The sequence below is a fragment of the Malaclemys terrapin genome, chromosome 5 (assembly GCF_027887155.1).
Source record: "Malaclemys terrapin pileata isolate rMalTer1 chromosome 5, rMalTer1.hap1, whole genome shotgun sequence".
Lineage (NCBI taxonomy): Eukaryota > Metazoa > Chordata > Testudines > Emydidae > Malaclemys > Malaclemys terrapin.
The window spans coordinates 74,551,363-74,571,412 of NC_071509.1; the positions used below are offsets into that span (position 1 = coordinate 74,551,363).

Consider the following 20,050-nt stretch of genomic DNA (forward strand, 5'->3'; position numbering starts at 1 on the left):
TGACATAACATAGGGATTTCATCATACCTGTGACTGGGTGTTGCAGGATGTAAGACAAATACCAGAAAAACTGGACAGGCACCATTTTTACAATATCAGTGGCACTCTGAATCTAGTCTTCCTTGCCTGGAACTCTGATTTAGGGAGCCATACTAATATGGCTGCACAAAACAGGAAGAGGCTTATTTCCCTTTACTCTCCTGTGTAGCTATATCAGGGATTGGCAACCTTTGGCACGCGGCCCGCCAGGGTAAGCACCCTGCCGGCCTGGCCGGTTTGTTTACCTGCTTTGTCTGCAGGTTCGGCCGCTTGCGGCTCCCATTGGCCGCAGTTTGCCATCCCAGACCAATGGGAGCTGCGGGAAGCGGAATGGGCCGAGGGATGTGCTGGCTGCCGCTTCCCGCAATCCGCAAGGCATTGGCCTGGAGCAGGGAACTGCAGCCAGTGGGAGCCACGATCAGCCGAACCTGTGGACGCGGCCGGTAAACAAACTGGTCCGTGCCAAAGGTTGCCGATCCCTGAGCTATATTATAGTGATTCACAACCTGGCCCATAGTTAGTGTCTTCACATCACAAGTGTTGTACGTGAAGGTGGATTGTGTACATATTACTGAATGTATGTAATTAAACAAATGCATTATTAATAGAGATGAGCCTAAAACAACCACCAGCTGAAATTAGAGGACAGAACATTGCAGCTTGTTTCCATCTTTAATTCAAACTGTAAAGTGCAAAGGTAATATATACTGTACAGAGATTTATCTAGCATTTATAACCACAAAGAACAAGAAGTGATGAATGACTAACAAAAGCTCCTTTAAATATTCAATTTTAACTGGAATTTATATTATAAAATATATTTATGTTAATTCTCATCATTCTCTTATTACAGTGCAAATTAGAATATCAAGCATGTGTCTCAGGAAAACAGATTTCTGTGAAGTGTGAAGGACGTTGCCCTTGCCCTTCAGATAATCCCACAAGTATAGGCAAAAATGGTCAGAGGGGTAAGTAAAGGCAATTTCAGTTTTATTTTTTAACTGAGCATTTTTAGAGAGAATTTGGTTGCTTTGTGCTGCTTCTCAGCCCCTCGCGCAGTGGGTAAAAAAGATTTGTGGCCAACCGCTTCTAGATTCTACTGATTCCTGGGTGCTGGAACAGCCCATCGTGGCTGCATGAAGCTGGTGTAAATTATAGAACAGCAGGAGTTTGCTCTAGTGGCTGCTAGATGGATGACCTCAGAGTTGGGAGGCACACACAGGTTGTTTAAATCCACCTTTGTGCACACACCTAAGTGTGCCAAATGCAGCACAGATAGAGCCTGGGACTTTCTTTCTTTGCTCTACATTTAAAGAATCTCTTGGTGTATAAATGCCATTTTTCCTCAGTGGAATGTATGAATACTGGTGTTTTGAAGATATTTTTCTCTGGCAACATTATAAAGAAAAAACAAATAGCATTTATGGTCTTGGTGTATATTATTATATCAGTACTTTCTGAAGCTAATTTATTAACTTTCATGGGCTATTTTAAATTATTGTGTAGAGAATTCTTATCACCTCCATTGTAAAAGTTAGCTGCCGATTAAGTAAATTTTTCTTACGGTTTAAAAAAAAAAGATTGGATTAGTTCATTTTAAGTAATGAGTTTAAGTAACCACAATGAACACAGATGCGTGTGCATGCACACACAACCAATTACAAAACTGTGCTAACACATCACTTATGCCTCTGCTTTTTTCTGCAATAACATCACTAAGTGTTATATAAATACTGTCTGTAGTGTAAACTGCTGCACTACAATAAGGCATCAGGGTTTTTTAATTGCATTAATTTTTAGTTGCACTTTGGTACCTTTTATCAGGGCTTTAAAAAATTCTGCAACATCTACTCATCCTAGTAGCTCAGGTGAAAAATACTGAAGCAGGGGTAAACCTCAATTAACTTAATTGGTGGAAGTCTCTGCATGGTTCAGTGATACCAATCACTAGTAACCAATTGCTGATTCAGGGCTATTTCTGAGTATAGATCAGAGACTCCCCCATGGGTGGAAGAGAGATGACCCTGCTTGGCTACCTGCTTTCCCGCTTGTCCACTAGTAGGCATAAAGTGGAGAATTAGCTGAGAGGCTTCACTCTGGGAGGCCATTTTCACCTCTGCATGTGGTACCTCTGCTCCTGACCCCCATCTTCCCTACAATCAGGGGTGCTGGAACAATTTGTACAGTGGGGATGCTGAGAGCTATTGAACCAAACTGTAAACCCTGTATATGATGGAAACTACTTCAGCTAGGAGATGCAGCAGCACCCCTATCACTTCTATTTCCAGCACCTATCCCTAAAATAAAGTAACAGTAGCATTTAGCCCTCTGCTCCCTGCCTCCCTTCCAGCCCATTCATCTGTTCTAAATTCCTACTTGCCCTGGATGAGTGAATTTTTTCAGTCACAACCTACTATTAATACTAAAATTATCTAAATACTGAAAATAAATTATAGGTACAAGTTAGCGGCTTCAACAAGATGGAACTGTTTTTTAATTAGTACTCTTAGAAATGAACTGTTCCTAAAGACTTACCCGGTCAGGGGATAAAGATAATTTATGTTCAGTTGAATAGAGGGAAAAGGCAGTGAGAATTTAAACTAATTCTGTCCTGCCAGATTGTGAGGACAAACAGAGTACAAGATTTTCTTACAGCTGCAGATCAGTAGTACATAAAAATGTGAATGTCATTTCTTTTCAGTGCCAAAGGCCAGGAGACATGAAAAATGTGAAAGTAGGTTGAGTATCATTGCTAGTATTTCAGCTGTCATTTACATTAGAAGTTCATAATGCTCCAGCAGTAGTACACTGTGTGTGTTAGTCAACCCCCATCAATGTTTTCTAACAAAGCTCATTTGTGCTTTGATCAACAAAGAGTAATCTAGGGATCATGTTGAAATGGTTGGGAGTGTTTTGTCATGCATCTGCAATATTAAAAAGAATAGAATACGAATCCTCAGGAATATAAATATGAGAAATATAATTACATGCATCTGATGAAGTGGGTATTCACCCACGAAAGCTTATGCTCCAATACGTCTGTTAGCCTATAAGGTTCCACAGGATTCTTTGTCGCTTTTTACAGATCCAGACTAACATGGTTACCTCTGATAATTACATTGTAGATAGCTCGATTACAAAATATTTTGTTTAATTAAGAAATGAATCCAAGCAACTTTTTTGGCATGAATAAAAAATAAGTTTAATAACAGTATCTGAAAGTTAATGTTACATAATTCACCAAACTGCATGTGCTTGCACGCTAATTTAGTGATGTAGTATGCAGTTTGTGGCAACTAGCTACTTTGACTTAATTTAATTCATGTTCCTGTTCAGCCAAATTGAGTTTAAAATATAAACAGCAGAATTTTCTTCAGGGGGAATTAAGCAAGTTAATAGTGGAATTGTAGAGAAGATGATGAAAATGCTATTGTATTAAAGCCCTTCTGTGTCTCTTTAATAGATTCTCGTGTAACTGTGTATAAGAATTTAATTCTGATAAAAATGTGTTCTGTAGAACTAGAATAACTTGACTTGTATATTTGTAAAAATCCTTCCTCCCTTTTAACTCATTTTACTTTTTTTCCCCCCTGCTGCTGCCCTAGTTTTTCCCCATGAGTCTTAAATGGCAGTATATGCCTGTTTGAATCCCTTCTCTTTTCTGTGTCCAGTACAGTTTCATTTGTACTCTCCAGTCTGTGAATAGTACCAAGTTAACTCACATTGACAGTCTTTTGTTGGGTGCATATTTCTCATCACTGAGCATGTAGTCTGTTGCAACTTAATTATGTGGCCCAGACTTCTTCGGACTGGTCTACATTACAAAGTTAGGTCGACATAAGGGAGCTTATGTTGACCTAAAAAGAAGAACAGGAGTACTTGTGGCACCTTAGAGACTAACAAATTTATTAGAGCATAAGCTTTCGTGGACTACAGAAAGTGGACTACATACTATTATGCTCTAATAAATTTGTTAGTCTCTAAGGTGCCACAAGTACTCCTGTTCTTCTTTTTGCGGATACAGACTAACACGGCTGTTACTCTGAAACCTATGTTGACCTAATTATGCGTCCGTGTCTACACTACAGCCTTCCCCTCACCGATGTAAGTGCCCTACTACACCGACCTCATAACTCCACCTACATGAGAGGCATAAGGTGTATGTCAGTGTAGTTAGGGCAACGCAGTATCTGTGTAGATGCTGCATCCCTTACATTGGCTGTTGACTGTCTTGTAAATATCACAGCAGGCGCCAACTGCTCCCTGCTCCCCTGAAGAGCTGGGTGGCTGGACCCTACTCCCAGCTGGAAGCCAGGGAGAAAATGGACCCCATACCCAGGTGGGAGCCAGGTCAAGAAGCCCTGGCAACCTCAACCTCCCCACTGGGAGCTGGGCAGCCTTGTAAATTTCTCAGCTTGGTGAGCTGAGAAATTGACAAGGCAGGTTTCTCGGCTCCTGGCAGGGAACAGGTTGGGGAAAAGCCCTCAGTGGCTTTTCCTGTTCCCAGCAGGGAACGGGGAGTGGGAGTTGGGCGGCAGCCCACTGAGAGCCCAGTAGCCTGTGGGACAGCCAGGTGCCCGGGGGCCAGGCTCTCAGCTCCCCACAGTGCCCTTCTTAGGTTGGTGGAAGTGCTTCTAGTGAGGATACGCACCACTGGCCCAAAGAGGGTAGTGTGGACATGCACTACCACAGTAAGTCAACCTAATATAGATTGACTTACATTTCTAGTGTTAGACATACCCTTCTATACTTACGAATTTGACTATTTCCTTTCATTGCACTGTGTTCACTGTGCGTCCAAACCTGCGCCTATTATGGTCAATGACAAAACTTTCATTTACTTCAGAGATAAAGGATCAGGCCCCTTGGTTTCTTAATTCCTCCAGATTTTGGAATGTTAAAATAGATTTTGCCTCTTTACAAAACTTATTTAGTTTTTTGTTTTGTTTTATTTTTAAACATATGTAGGCTTTTATAAGATCCTTGTCTAGCCTCAACACTAGGCCAGTCTATACTACTTTGATTGGACAATCCCTAGCCTCTCCACTCTCTTGTAATACTGTGACTCATCTTGTGTTGTGGAACCAGGTTGGAGGGATTGTCATACTTAGTGCTGTGAGTCCAAATGTCAGAGCTAAGGGTCGCGACAGAGTCAGTGCCAGGAATCTTAGCCAACGGTCAGAACCGGATTATCAGGAGTCAGGGAAGGCAGGAGCAGGGCTGGTTCTGAGGCAGGTGCAAGGCTGGTTGCAGGATGGGGTCTGGACTGGAGCAATGAAGGTGCAAAGCCAGAGCAAGGCTTGGAGAGAGATGAGGACTGAGAGGCAGAGAATCAGTGGGCCTGTTCATTGAGCAGCCAATGAGCTGCTGGGATTAGAAATCAGCCTGCTAGCTTCCGCAGCCAATCAGGCAGGGCAGTTTGTCAGATAGCCTAGCTGGCTTGTTAGACTGTCAGGAGTACAGAACAGATGAAGCTGTGAGGCATTACTCCTGACTTTTTGTCAGATCTTCATTGTTGGGCGGGGGGTTGTTTTTGTTTTGTTTTGTTTTTGATGGTTTGAGAGTCAGGGTGTCAGATCTCTTCTCCCCTTTCAAGATCCCTACATTCCAAAGTCCTTTTTTGCTGAATCCCTTAGTAGCCCTTAGTAGCCCTGGTAGAGACTGCCCCTCCAATAGCCAGGATACAACAGGTTGTAGTGTTCCATTCTGAGAGGGCTCACCCCTACATTCAGGTGGAATTGAGTAAACTCCTCCACACCCCCAACATACACCTCAATACTCAAGGTGTTTTTTTTGCTTTGCATTAAGATAAAATTAGCCAGAAACCAAAGTTCTAGAGGTCTAGCTAGCCTGAATAGGCTCTTCGCTGCTTCCCAGCACCAATTCTTAAATTCTATCCACTTCATTCTCTGAGTGATTTGAAGAAATAGCAGTTACTACACTGGACCCATTGTCTAGTTTGTTCTTTGGAATTGCTTCTCTTGCTCCTGACTTCATGCTTGCACATAGTCACTGCCACTAGGCTGGGAATGAACTCCTGCAGGATTACATCTTTATGACCTTCCAGATCCAATGAGTAGCACTTGCCCTAGTGGAAATCACAGACCTGATGCCCCCAATGCATAAAATTCAGCTATCGAGTCTAACTCTGGCATCCAATCTCCCCCACTTCAGGGAAACCCTATTGCACTGACAAAGAGTATAATCTAGTGCCCAATAAAACCTCCATCTCTTAATTCGTCCTTTAGTAATAAATTTGGGCTGCCCATGAGCAAAATACCTCCCAAGGGCACTACGTGGGATGTGAAATTGAAGATGTCCATGCTTGTAGTTAATGCAAAGATATCTTCTTGGCTGTTCCAACCCTCCAACCTACTGCCTATTTAATAATAGTGAATAAAGAAATACCTCTGTTTCCATACAGTGGGGACATCTGTGTTTCACTTGCTGGCAGTACTCCTAAACTACTAGCCAATGGGCTATGAAGTCAGCAAACTTGTCTCATCTTTTGGATAAACCTTTATTTGCAGGAAGGGTGGATTCAAGTGGCCTACCACCTGCAAAGCTGGCTTTAACCAAGCAGAAACTCCTGGGCTTCAGATGGCAATCTGGGAGTGAGGAAGAGCTCCATCTGACAAGACAGATCATGCATATGGTCATCCCCCTGGTGTGCAGGTGACCAGTAGCTTAACTGAGCCCCTCCAGCCAGCCCACAGCTAAGATGATGCCCTTCCAAGCCAAAGTGGGGGTGACACTTAAAGAAAACTGAATATCTTTCTTCTTGATTGACCAAACAAACGCCCCTTTGAGGCTACAAATGTTACATTTTTGAACATTTTCTTCTTACGTTTAGCATCTATATTATTTTATAGTTCTTTCATTTAGCATATTTGAAAAGGAGGTAAAAAGACATTTTAAAGATTATAGAAACCATGTCTCTGTACTTTGGTGATTGTTCAACCAATGTGACAGGTCTAATTATGGTGGAATTACCTCTGAAAATGTGTCTGACTGACTCTCTAGCCTTATGCCACGTTAACCTCTACAATTAATTGTGGTCTCCTTGTCATTTTCTACAAATTGTTATATGTGGATAGTTTATAATATGCAGAACTGAAAAAGAATACTGAAGACTTAAAGTGAAGTGAGCTGTATTTTTAATTTATTTTTGATCCACAAATTGACAATTATCGCTCTCTGGATAAAAGCTAAAAAGGAAACTAAATATGTAATTATACAGAGACATCGCTCCTAAGCAAAAAATAATGTACCAGAAAGTTTCTGAAATTAGGAGATGGTCTTACTGGATACATACTTGGGTACATACTTGACTAAGCCACATCTGGTTTGGAGGAAGGTGGGAATAAAATGAATACTTAGTATATTTCAAAAGTACCAAAATAGATTAATCTTCCTTTTGAGAGTTGGATAGAGTATAGAACCTAGGATCTATACCTCTCTGATGTGTCCGATACCAGCTGACATGCACAAGATGGGGGAGGTTTTGGGCTTGGTTTGTTAAATGCTTCAATTCATTCACAAAAAGGAATATCAAGGGCAGCTGTCATGCCCTAAGAAAATTATAATAACCAAACAGTATAAATGCAGGGCATGAGAGGGGAAAATGTGGGCAAGCAAAAGCAAATTTGTGCTTATTATTTATTTACTGATACTTTTATTTTATAGCTATGATGTAGATCGGGATCCCTATTTGCTGTACAAACATAGGACAATAGTCCTACCTCAAGAAGCTTACAATCTATGAAAGCACACAATATCTAAATGATGAGGGAAACAATTAATTATGTGCAATTTAAAATACATTTGCTTTATATAGATATATAGATATATAATTCAAAATTGTGTGTGTGTGTGTACACACATTAGATACATAAGTAAATATACACTACCTTCCAATGGAGAACTGAGCAGTTGATGTTGGCCATTGGTATTTTGACTGGGGTGGAGGTAATGCAGTAAGAGATAAAAGTGATTAAATGGACAGGAACAGAGTTGTAAAGAGCTCAACGTTTTCCTACGATTACAATGAAATACTGAACTTTAGTTTCCATAACAATAATATATATAGGTATCAGTTGAACACACTGTTTTATTGAAATATTTACAGTTTTTAAACTGATAGCCAGAGCCCTGCTGCTGTATATTATTTTTTCACAAAATGTAAAAACTAAAGATTATCTGTAAAAGCGCAAATTCTGTTTTTCTGTATTTTTCTGTGGCAAATGGATTTTTAGTATCCCTGTTTATAACCATCTGACAACTTCCATAGCAGGACAAAACTATTGCCAAATGCTTATAATATTGACATGAAGTAAACTTCTGGAGTGATAGACACTGCAGAAATCTAGACTTGAGGCAAGGGAGCTCTAAATGACAGGAGGGTAAGAACACAGGTTCAAGGTGGCAGCACTCAGTATTCTGCAACCAAACAATATTTGAAGAAATCTCTGAGGATGAATAGAAGAAGACAGAGGCTGTAGCATGAGAAATCTGGTAGAGAGAAGCTGATTCTCCCTCTGGGGGATATACTGAAAGTTGAGCCACTCTGAATGGAGATGACTGACTGGTTGTCTCCAAGTGCTTTTCCACCCATTTAATCTAGTGAAGCTCCCTTATAAGGCAGACACTTGCTTCTGGTCCCATCCCTGTCTTGTGTATATGAGTGACTGCAGCCTCACTGCCTGAATAAATTAATATTAGATGTACATAAGTCAGTTACTGCGCAAAGCTGTAATTGTCTGGTGTGTTTTCTTTCCTTTCTGGACCAAATATTTTGAGCATGGATAGATGTTTCCATCCAAGTCAGGGAGACTTAGTATCAGATGTGGCTGCATTCATTCCACTATTGAGTCTGGAGGGGCATGTGAATGGGATGTACATAGGATTCCCACCTCTGTAACGAGATCCTTACTGAATCTGGCATTGACACCAGATCCTGACATTTTGAGTGTCAGGAGAGACTACAGGAGGGGTCTGGAGTGTTCTTGTCCATGAGATTGTCCCTATTAACTACATTGCTGTCCCCAGCAGCTGTAAGACTTACCTGGCTGACTGGGGTCTGGATGGGTGAATATAGGTTGTGCTCCTCTTATGGGCCAAGCATGTCTTTATGAATAATGAACAGAGCTTCCACGTTCACTAGCCACCAAGAAAGGGGATGTTTTGAATAACTCCCCAATAAGATAGTTGGTAAGAGGTCAACTAAAGTTTGCATTGTAAAAGGCTTCCTGAAAAAAAAGGGTCTTCATTAATTTGTCAGGGAGGAATGCATGTGTAGCCTGGACAACTGCTACCACTGTCATTATTTTTTTAAAGGTACTCTTCTGCCAATGTAAAGCCAAAAGGCAAAGTGTCATATTGAAAATGCCTTCATCTATTGCAATTTTTGAGGGGCATTAAGCATATGATTGTAGGAAGCCTGGCAGGGGGACACCATAATGTGCTGAATATTGTCACTCTATTAATCGCAGTTTTAGCAAATAAGTTCCAGGAACACCATTATTTTAGTTTACCTAGGTAACAAGAGGTGGGAAAACTTGACGTGAACACAAATACAATTAGATTAAAAACAAGGTGGGTCCTGTTGTGTTCTGTATACGTTGCTACTTAAAAAAACAAATATAGGTAAATACGTTTTTAAACAAATTGCATAGCAGCATTCCCAGAAATCCTCGTTATGTTTTTATTCACATGGCACTATCTTCTTACTACATGAGTTAAAACCCTGCTACATCATACAGGTGTGGATACCAAATAAATCATTTTTTCCGCTGTTTGTATTGAAAGAGAAAGCGGAGCAGTTTCCCAAAATCACAAATGTACGATTCGAGGGATGAGAGTAACACTTGTAATAACCTCTTAATCACTAATTTGCATTATTACCTTTCAAGGACAAACAGTACATTTTATTCTCTCTATAAAATTAATTTCAGGAATAAAATCCATATACCTTAAGATATACACCAGACCAGTCAAACCTGATAACATCAATGATTAGCTATGGGGTGGCCAAGTGAAGCTATTTCTATAAGAAAATGGGCTAGATTCCCATCTAAAAATGTTTAAATGTTTATTGTATATTCAAGATTGAGACTTCAAATCCAGCAAAATATATAAGTGTTGTTGTATTACTGATAAATCAATTGTAGAAAATAATACTGGCTTTCCTCCAAAAAAAAGTTGTATTAAATTGGCAACAAAAACCTTAAAGAGGTGTGCTTATTTTCAGCATTCAGAAACTATTGCCATTTCAGATGTCAACTTTCTTAGGAGAAGAGGCTCAATAAATGAGTGGGCATTTTCAAAAGCAGCAGCATTAAGCCAGGTTTGCTTATTGGAAACCTTTCATACACTATTAGCTGAATCACCCCTTGCTTTGGTCATTTTTTTATTACATTGTCTTCTTTCTAACTGCATTTCAGTTTTTTAATTCATTACCATAAGATGTCTCACAATACAATATTGACTAAAAACAGTAAAGCAGTTTATACTGAAATTAACCGTCAAGCAGCATCTTCAGTAGATGGTCTTGTGGCTAATGCACAAAACTGGGAGTTAGACTGGATTTCTTTTCCTGTCTGTGCCATAGACTACCTGCATAGGTTGCTTAGCTCCATTCAAGCCTGATCCTATACACTGAAGTCAATGGACATTTTGCTGTTGATTTCAGTGGGGAAAGGATTAGACCCTTGTGCTGCCTGTGACTCAGTTTCACTATCTGCACAGAGATGATGAAGCTTAGTCCATTAAGGCTGATAAAGTACTATGAGATGATACAGTGAAAAGAGTTATAGAAATGCAATTTCTTATTATTAATCTAATTCTGTTTCCAGTGAAAATTAATTTAATATTTTCTTTTAAATAAGTTCAACTTCACTTTTCAATTTCAATCCTTCACATATATACCAAAACCTTTTTTACCTTTACTAATTCACTCATTTACCATTTGAACTTTTAAAATGTTGGTTTTTGTGGCAGTTTTTGTGGCAGTTTTTGTTTGTGTCCTCATTTCAAATTCTTATGCCTTGATATTGGACCATAATATTGACAAAGAATCTCTTCTTTCTCCCTTAGTGTTATAACTGCTTCATAGTCCATTTTCTGCATGATAGTTCTGTAATATAGACTGCTATTGTTAAATTAAATTTTTTATTGCTTTAGTAATTTTTATATTATTAACATTCATTTTTACTAGAGTAGTGAAGTAATAATCTCAGTAATATTCATTTGTAATCTTAAACTGATTACCAGTGTTGCAGTAGGAATGCGATATGATATAAAGGGAAATTGCTAGTACAATATGGTTTTATTATTGTATTTATATAAGAATGCCATTTCCTATTCATGCCAAACATTGACATTTACTTCAGTGGTTGTGGAATAGTAGAAACTTTAATAGAGACATTTTTATTGTTTATTCCCCTACTGTTCAAAAGTTTTCTGTATGACTCTCATTTAGATTTCTAAGCAGAATAAAAATATAGCATCTCTGTACCATATCTTGAAAAGCACAGAAGTAAGGATATTTGTTTTTGCACAGATATCCTTTAGGTGAAATTCACCTAGATGTAGAATTCTAGCAAAAGACCCATCCGCTACTTAACCTCCATGTTAGGCCTTCTAATAGAGAGGCTTCCATATCTCTTGCACATGAAGAAAAGTGTCTCAGTACTATCCTCACATACTGCAGATTAAGACAAAGTTGATCAGTGAAGGTGAGCCAAGGGATCCATATTTACATAATCAAACAGCACCCCACCTCCACACACATAGGACAAGACTGGAGGACTGGGAAATTGTAGCACTGCTCTGTATCATAGGCCCAGCCTATGAGTGAATTTCACCTCCCAAAATCTATTCTCACCTCCATTGCCTTTCACCTGCATATAGGCATGGGTATTGTAGCTTTATGTGGATGAAATTTCAGACTTCCTATATAGAACCTGACAGGCATATGTTTTATTTTTTTTAAAACATTTACCATATTAAGAAAGACTTACTAAGAACTAGAGCTGGTCAAAACGTTTTTATTGAAAAATGACCTATTGATAAAAAAAATCATGGAAAATCTCCTGATTTCTTCACTTCTTGGGGGGGGGGGTGAAGATCTTGAGTGTGAGGGACAGGAAATGGCAGTAAAATATCTGTCTTGTAGAAAGCAAGCATCCTTCCTATAAAGTAAAACAATGAAGCTGAAACATTCTAGTTACATTCTAGTTATGCCATATCAGGGGTGGAGGGAAAATGAATGATATAAAAGAGCAGATAGCATGTGTTGAGCAATGACAATTGACTTTTTACTCCTCTGAAACATAGACATAAATGCAAAATTCCTTTAAATCCTGTACTGTGCACATGACGAACATTGGGAACTCAAGTAGATGGATGATGGGGGTAGGGAAACAGATACTAACATCCATAGTAATATATATCAGAGGGAAAAACAAGTTGAAATACAAGATATTTGTACCAGATATTTGTGGAAAAAAACAGTTTTTTTCCAAAACTTGTTCAATAATAGTTTGTGGAAAGAGGACTCTTGTAATGTTGACAAGATCAAGTGAATTTTATAGGAAGGGTGGGATGCACAATAAGTACTTGTGGGAGTTAAAGCTTAACTTAAGAAGCCATTTTTATTAAGAAATAATTTTAAAAGAGTGAGAATATTGTGCATGTAAATTTTTTTCCAAAGCTATTTGACATTCTATATGTTTCTTTCCCCCTTTTATCAATTTTGTAGTCTAAAATATTGTTACACCTTTTTAGTCTGAGTGGTTAGCCAATATTCAGGGTCTTGCAAGTTGTTTCTCTTAGGAGGAGAAATTGATGACAGAATTTGGTATCATGATGGAATCCTGACTATTTATAAAGAAGGTACACTAAGACCTGTGTCCCTCAACACAGTGGAAATGAAACAAGAGGAGGCAGTTTCTTTGCTCACAGTTCCAAATTTCCTTCCAGCTAACACTTTGCCCAAAAAACTCTCTCTCTCTCTCTCTCTCTCAGCTTTCTCTAAGTGCCAGGTTACCCGTGCTTCTCTTGTTGGCTTTCTGCTCTCTTCTCTGGCTGCTTCTGACACTCAGATACACACAGTTCCACCAAACAATACTCAGCCTTGGGTATGCGTTCAGACCTCAGGGAAAACCCCTCAGGCCATATGGCTTAGTTCTACTCCAGTCTTGCCATGCTAGTCTGCGATTTGGTTGTTGGCTTCTGTTGTTTCAGCTATTACTAAATAATGGGCATTTAACTTCTCTCTCATTTAGTCTGAATGGAAGGCAGCTATCACACCTACTAGCTTCAGCAAGATTTGTGACTGGCCATAAATCAAAGACCTACTCTTGGGAAACACCCAACTTCCAGCATAACAGTATCTATTATATTGGCAGTGCGATCACCACAGTATGTAAATACTTTTGATAAGATGACTCCAATATACTGTCTAACTGGATAGTTTTCCAAAACATTCACCAACTTCTTTGAGAATTCTGACTTTTCGGGTCAGATGCAGTCACTCTCTTTAATTCACATTACATAAAAACTCAAGATATCTGGAATGTTATTTAGGATATTAAAATGTAAAGCAGCTTCCTTACTAGCTAAAGATTACTGACTTACTGTTTATAAAGGAAAATGCATGCACAGAACAATTAGATGAATTTGTTTATTGTGAAAGTTCTGATTAGCCTGCTGATGTTCTATATATATTGTGTATGTATTCTTCTTGTTTCATAGCAAAAGATCCCATGATTAAATTTTTCTTTGAGGAGAAAAAAATTCTATTCCTACATGAATTTTCTTGTTATTGGATCCATATATAAGTGTGTGCATGTTTGGTGTCAGAGCAAGAGAGAACATTAGAGAAATTGCTGTGTTGAAAGAAAATAGTTAATGCTTTTTAATGTTGTGCAATTGTTTGGTATCAATAATGTTAACCTAGGGTATTAGATAATTAGTGAAGCAATTTCAAAAGTGGAGTCCCCAGACCACTAAGTTGTTATGAAACGGTAGCTTGTTAGGCACCGCGAGGCCAGATGAAGATTCCATATAGTAAACTAGTTTAGATAAGTCCTAAGATCCCCCTTTAGTTAAGAATTTAGGATGTGTGGATTATAAAACTGGAAGCTTAAATATGGTTCAGACCATTAAAACAGTGTTGAATTCAATTATAATGGATATAATTGCCTTAATTAGGTACATGAAGGGGGCTTTGCAGTCTTATGTTTCATTAAAGGCTTTGTAAATGTGTGTCAGTCGTTCTATTGAGACTAAATAAGCAGAGGTATGGATTCTATGGTAAGGATCTGACTCAGCATTATTGTCCTGTAGTCATGTTACATTTTAAATAAGCTAACAAAACACTGTCATGTTTCAGTTTCCATTCTTGAGATGGCTGCAACATTATTTTTACTTGTACTATATTTTATATTGTCAATATGTAATTTATTTTTAATATGAACATGTTTGTTTATCAAAGTTAAATAGCTTCTGGTGGGTCTTTATTTTCAGCAAGGTTAATTGCTCCTCCTTCCACTGGCTCGTTTTTGAAACATAAAGGCTACTGTGTCATTTACATGAATTACAATCATGTCATTTTGTGCTATGATCATTCCAGATCTTATAAGCAGGGCAGCCTGAGTCAGACCAGTACTCTAATAGTAGATCTGTGTGTTGCAGAAAATGGTGGTGGTGGTTTGGCAGTGTTCTGAGTGGTAATGTACCAGTGCATTGCATTTCACTGACTTTCTTTCAGATGAGATGTAAAACCAGTTTTACCCTCTTCTATTTAAAGGTTGCATGGCACTTCTTTTCTAGCCAAATTTCAATATAGGTAATTAAATTCTGCCTAACTAATTTTTTAATATACTCTACATTTCCTGCCTTCCACTATGGTGTTGCTGTTGTCTGTTTTATATAGGTGCCATGCTATGTTTCAGTGATTAGCAAAGTGATGGATGTTCTAAGGCTTAATTAATTCTTTTAAAGCCCTTTGAGCTCCTGGGATTATATAAGTGCAAAATGTTTGTTTGCTGTTGCTAATATTTGTTGTTATTACCACATTAAAATTAGCACAAATAAAGAGTGATAGCTAATTACGCCAACTCAACACATACAAAAGAATTTGCTAGGGACATGTTGCCCATATCTGAGTTGTTTATAGTTATTTTTTGTTAAGGTGTAAAAAGTAAAAATGTTTATTTATTATAAAGCAAACCTCCATATTCAAAGCTAATTTTCCACTTGAGCTAAGGTTTATCAACCATTTTTATCCATATGTGCCAAAGCCTCATTATATAAGGAAAAGGCTCTCAGCTTGCTTGATTATCCAACTGCCTCTTAAAGTACTTGAAAACAAATTCCACTGAGTTCTGTGAAATGCAAAGTTCAAAATGTCACTTCTGATTCCGGAGAACTGCTTATGAGCATGGGGAATAAAAACAGGTATTAATTTACTGTATCACTAGTGTGGAAAAAATATGTGTACTGCTGACCAAACCCCAGTGCAAACAATTTTTTATTTAATAAAAAATATTCAAGGTTTGATCCAAAGAAAATACAAAAGCAATATTGTTGTTGGCCTTGTATAGTTCACTAGTACCCTCCCCCAAGTCTCCCTTTTTTGTTTGAAGCTCCCAGTTTTACAAGGGCACACATGCTTAACTTTATTCACATAAATTAAGTCAAAGGGACTGTTCACATTCATAAACGTTTGCACGGTCAGGGCCTAAGAGTGTGTGTGTGTGTGGTGTATACACCTTTGCATCCTTCTCGCTGGTGGTCTTCCTAGATATCAGTATACAATACAATATCTTTTTCAAGCTAATGCTGCCTCCAACTTACCAGATTTTCCATTCTTTCTGGTAAGTAGCTCAGATATGCTTGGGTCTTCTCTGCCTCTCTTTCTTTACTTCCTTAGTTCTTTGAGGAAATATGCACTCAGGGCTTGTCTGCACTTACAGTGCTGCAATGGTGCAGCTGCACCAGCTATAGTGCTTAGTGAAGATGCTTCCTACACTGACAGGAGAACTTCTTCCGTCGGCATAGAAACTTCACCTCCCTGAGAGGCAGTAGCTGTGTCCTTCCTGTCTCCGTAGCACCAGGAGTTTGGTTGGCATAACTGCAGTGCTCAAGGAGAATCCACACCCATGAGCAACATAGTTATACCAACATGAATTTGTAGTGTAGACCAGAGCTCAGATTATTGACATTATACTTCTATGCATTTTTATTTCCTTCATGAGCAAATTACATGCTGAACTATTACACAAAAACATAATTGCCAATCTTTCTATTTTTTGGCTATTCTTAAAAAAGAGGGATATGGGGGGGGGGGGTTATTTTGTTTGCTCCCAGGAGCCCTACAGGGAATAAAGTATTAGTCAAATATCAGTCTGTGGAGCATATGGAATAATGTATTTGCTTTATGAATTAGCAAATCCAGTTAACCTTTTTTTTTTTTTCCCCCCCCTGGCACTACTTGTCAGTAAATAGACCTTGAGGTGGGACAGAATGGGAGAAGCATCTTGATTTAAAACTGTTTTAAAGCTAGACTTAATCGAAGTTACTCCGCTTTGGAAATGTATTTTAATTAATAGCAATAACAACGTATATTTAACTCATATCATTCCTTTCATGTCATCAAGCTAAAGACTCTTTTGAAGTCTGGGTGTGTTTGTTGTGTTTTGGTTAGTGTCACATTGATCTAGACACAGAGGCAAAATGAGGAGACGCACATGGATGGCTTTTTAACCAGCAGGCTCCAACTTTTATTAAACTTAAACAGAGATGAGGGGCTCTACCCACCCATCACCCATATTCTCCTATACCAGGAGTGGTTTCAGTGCAGGTGTTATAGGGCTCCGACTGTATAAACTCTAACTTGTGGTAGGCTATCCTCGGCCTACCCCTCAGGATTCAGCTCACTCTTCTGAGGCCTACTGCTCCCTGCATCTCCTGCCCCCTTAAGGAGGACAGAGGGTGCAGAAGGGTGGGGACCTAGGCTCACAGGAGCCAGAATGTGTCTCACTATCTCATGAGCCCAAGACCCATCAGCAAAATTTCAGGTCTTTTTTACCTCTGGGAACTGTTCATTTTATCCTTTCAACCACACTGCTAGTCTCCCCACTCCCCTTCAGCAGGAAGGGCAGGATGTGGGGAAGCCAACTTGGAATTCCTTCCTGAAGGCAATCCTGCTCTGGTAGTGGGTAGATCCCCCTTGCTGTGGGACAGGGGTCTGACCCCTGTGGTAGAGCAGAGAGCCCCCTGCTGGGGAAGCCACTCTGCTCCAGAGGGAGGAGCTCCAGAATCCTTAGCTTTCCTCCTCTGCCTCCTGACTGCAACTGGAATAGTGAGTAGTCTGGTCACGGCTGACATGGAGTTGAAAGAGGCTCCACATGGCCCATGCTCCAGTTTAAATCCTGGGAGTTGGGGAATGCTGGCCAATCAGCAGTTCTTCCTCCCAACTGGCCAGTGGGTTCCAGAGACTCCAAGGTGGAGAGGAGCTACCTTGTGTCCATCAGCGAATGTCTCCCTCCCTCACTGTCCTCCTTTGCCGCTGGCCACATCAAGTTCCCCATCCACTGAGGTAGGTGGATGACATTTTTGATGCACTTTAGATGCTACTTTTGTGACCGGTGTTTATCCAATGGTAACTGAAAGATTTAACCTTCCGGTGAACCTTAGATGCCACTTAGTCACTTTTGCTAAGAAAAACTAATTTCAGATAATGTACTTTTGCCCCTCCACTGCTTCCGTTCCTGTGATAATATGTGTTATGGACATGTACATGAATAGAGTAATTGGATAAATATTCTGTGGTTTGGTTGTAAATGATTTCATGTAACTAGCCATCTGTGGTGCTATTTGTGTGTTTCTTGGAACATAAAATTAATTTTGTTCTTTTTCATAATATCACAATTTTACATCCCAGCCACAGACTACCCTAGCTGGCCATAAATCCACTAAATAAAACATTAAAGCCTGCATGCAAAAAATACCAGCTTCTTCCCTGTAGGCAACAAGATCCATGAAATTAGCTGTGGTATCCATTTTAACTGTTGTTCCTGCTGATACTGCTCGATCAAGTGCTATAGCCACCTTGCAGGAAAGCATCAACAGTTGCTCAGTTATATCCAATTATAAGTTCTGCCTCATTAGCATGGCAGCACCTTTATAATTGGCTGACTGCTAAATGAAAAGAATTCAGCTGTAACACATAACTATCTCCTAAAGTGGCTCTGAAAAACAGATTTGCATTGGTATTTGCTAGTATTAACGTATTTTTCTGATAGGAAAAAAACTATATATATATTTTTAAAACCATGTACATTAATAGTCTTCATTAATGTACAGTGAATAATAAATCTTGTCAAAAAGTATCTGCCTTGTTTATTCTGTTAATAACGTCCCCATTAATAATCACAATAATGTTCTTGAGACCTTTGTGGTACTCTGCTCATAACGAGTAGCTTGAAGTCTGTAAACAAAGATAAATGTAAACCCAGCTTTCAGGGGGCTAAGTCATTAAAATATTTGTGTTCAGTTTTGCCTTTTCAGCGGGATTATCTCCTTATCTACATTTAGGAAGTGATGAAAGTTTTAAATAGGTTTATAATCCAGTTTGCTATGTCTCACAGGAATCAGGATTTTTCCAGATTTTCTTTTAAGGTCAACATTTGAAGAAGTTGATCATCCCCTGTAGTATTTCTACATGCACAATTTAAGAGGATTGTATTTTAAAGGATATCCCAGAGGTCACTCATCATTCTGTTTCATTCAGTTACTTTATTCTAAAAGTTGTTATACTTCGAAGGCAAGGGGGAAAAGCAGCATACAGTTTTAACAAAATGCAAAGACAAAGAAAATAGAATTATTTTCTGTGTTCTTTTCTTTTGAAGCAGATAAAGTAATGGAAATACACAATGGAACAAGGCTTCAAAGAAGCAGTACAGGGGACAGCTTTTTCAATAACATTTTTGCCTTAGAGAAATTTGAGCAACGAGTCTCATGCTTGTCAGAGTCTGTATTTTAGTCCATTTGCAAAAGAAAAGGAGTAAACAATTTATATTTATATTTCTGCTACAGCCCCAATTGCATCTGCTGAAAAGAAAATACAGAGTCTGACAGAAATGTATTAAAGTCAGTTGGAGTATTTCCATTGACTTCAGCGGGTTTTGGATCAAGACCATAAAGTTGAGGGGTATTGAGGCACATTGCTTATCACAACTTCTCCGCTGTTGAGAGTGGGCATTTCAGGGGCAGGGAGGACTTCATCTTGGACTAGGGACAGTGTGGGTTCCCTTGAGGGTCCCTCAGCTACTGACATAGGCTCCTGCATCTCCTCTTCTAGTACTGGAGGGTTCAGGGATGCCTTTCACCTATATGTCCCCACTGTCCAACAACTAGGTGTGTCTTCACAGGCCTGTTTTTCTTCAAAGTGGCCTAGGAATGCTGGAGGGGCAGACTCATTATCTCAGGCTGGTCTTATTGGTCTCATGGATGTGCCAGCAATGGGTCTAAATGCTTCCGCCATGGGGTTTAGGGCTGAAGAAGTGAAGCTCTCACTGGGTTCAACCGATAGAGGCTGGAATCTGGTCTCCATTCTAGGATATACCGTGATAGTGTTCTCCTCTTCAGACTCTCTCTCTCGGATGTGTTGAGCAAAGGTAGGTTAACTCTAGGGGGCTCACTGCATGTGTTGGGTTTTGGTTTCAGTCCAGAACCCTTTTGCCTCCCAGGTTCCATGTCATGGTCCATTTTATAAGCTGAGTGCCCACTAATTCCCCAACAGGTAGTAAGAGGTTCCTATGTACTATAGCTATTATGTCTTGTATATAATATAATATTTATGAATATCTTTGAATGTTGGTGGTCCCAGATTAGATATATTATAGCATAATAAAAATAACCTCTATTAACATATGGGGGGGGGGATTAAAATCTAATTTCCATTTCACTATGTAGTGTAACTTTTTGCATTTTTCTCAATTTG

At 39.2% G+C, this 20,050-nt stretch overlaps 1 protein-coding gene across 2 annotated transcripts in view; it reads left to right on the forward strand.

Moving 5' to 3' along the window:
* SPOCK3 (SPARC (osteonectin), cwcv and kazal like domains proteoglycan 3) overlaps positions 1-20,050 on the forward strand; it is a 396,496-nt gene that overhangs the window by 298,530 nt on the left and 77,916 nt on the right. For both annotated transcript variants that reach the window (XM_054030790.1, XM_054030791.1), the window contains exon 6: positions 893-1,007. In XM_054030790.1, the coding sequence (XP_053886765.1) occupies positions 893-1,007 (115 nt within the window). The remainder of the gene's footprint in view (positions 1-892; positions 1,008-20,050) is intronic.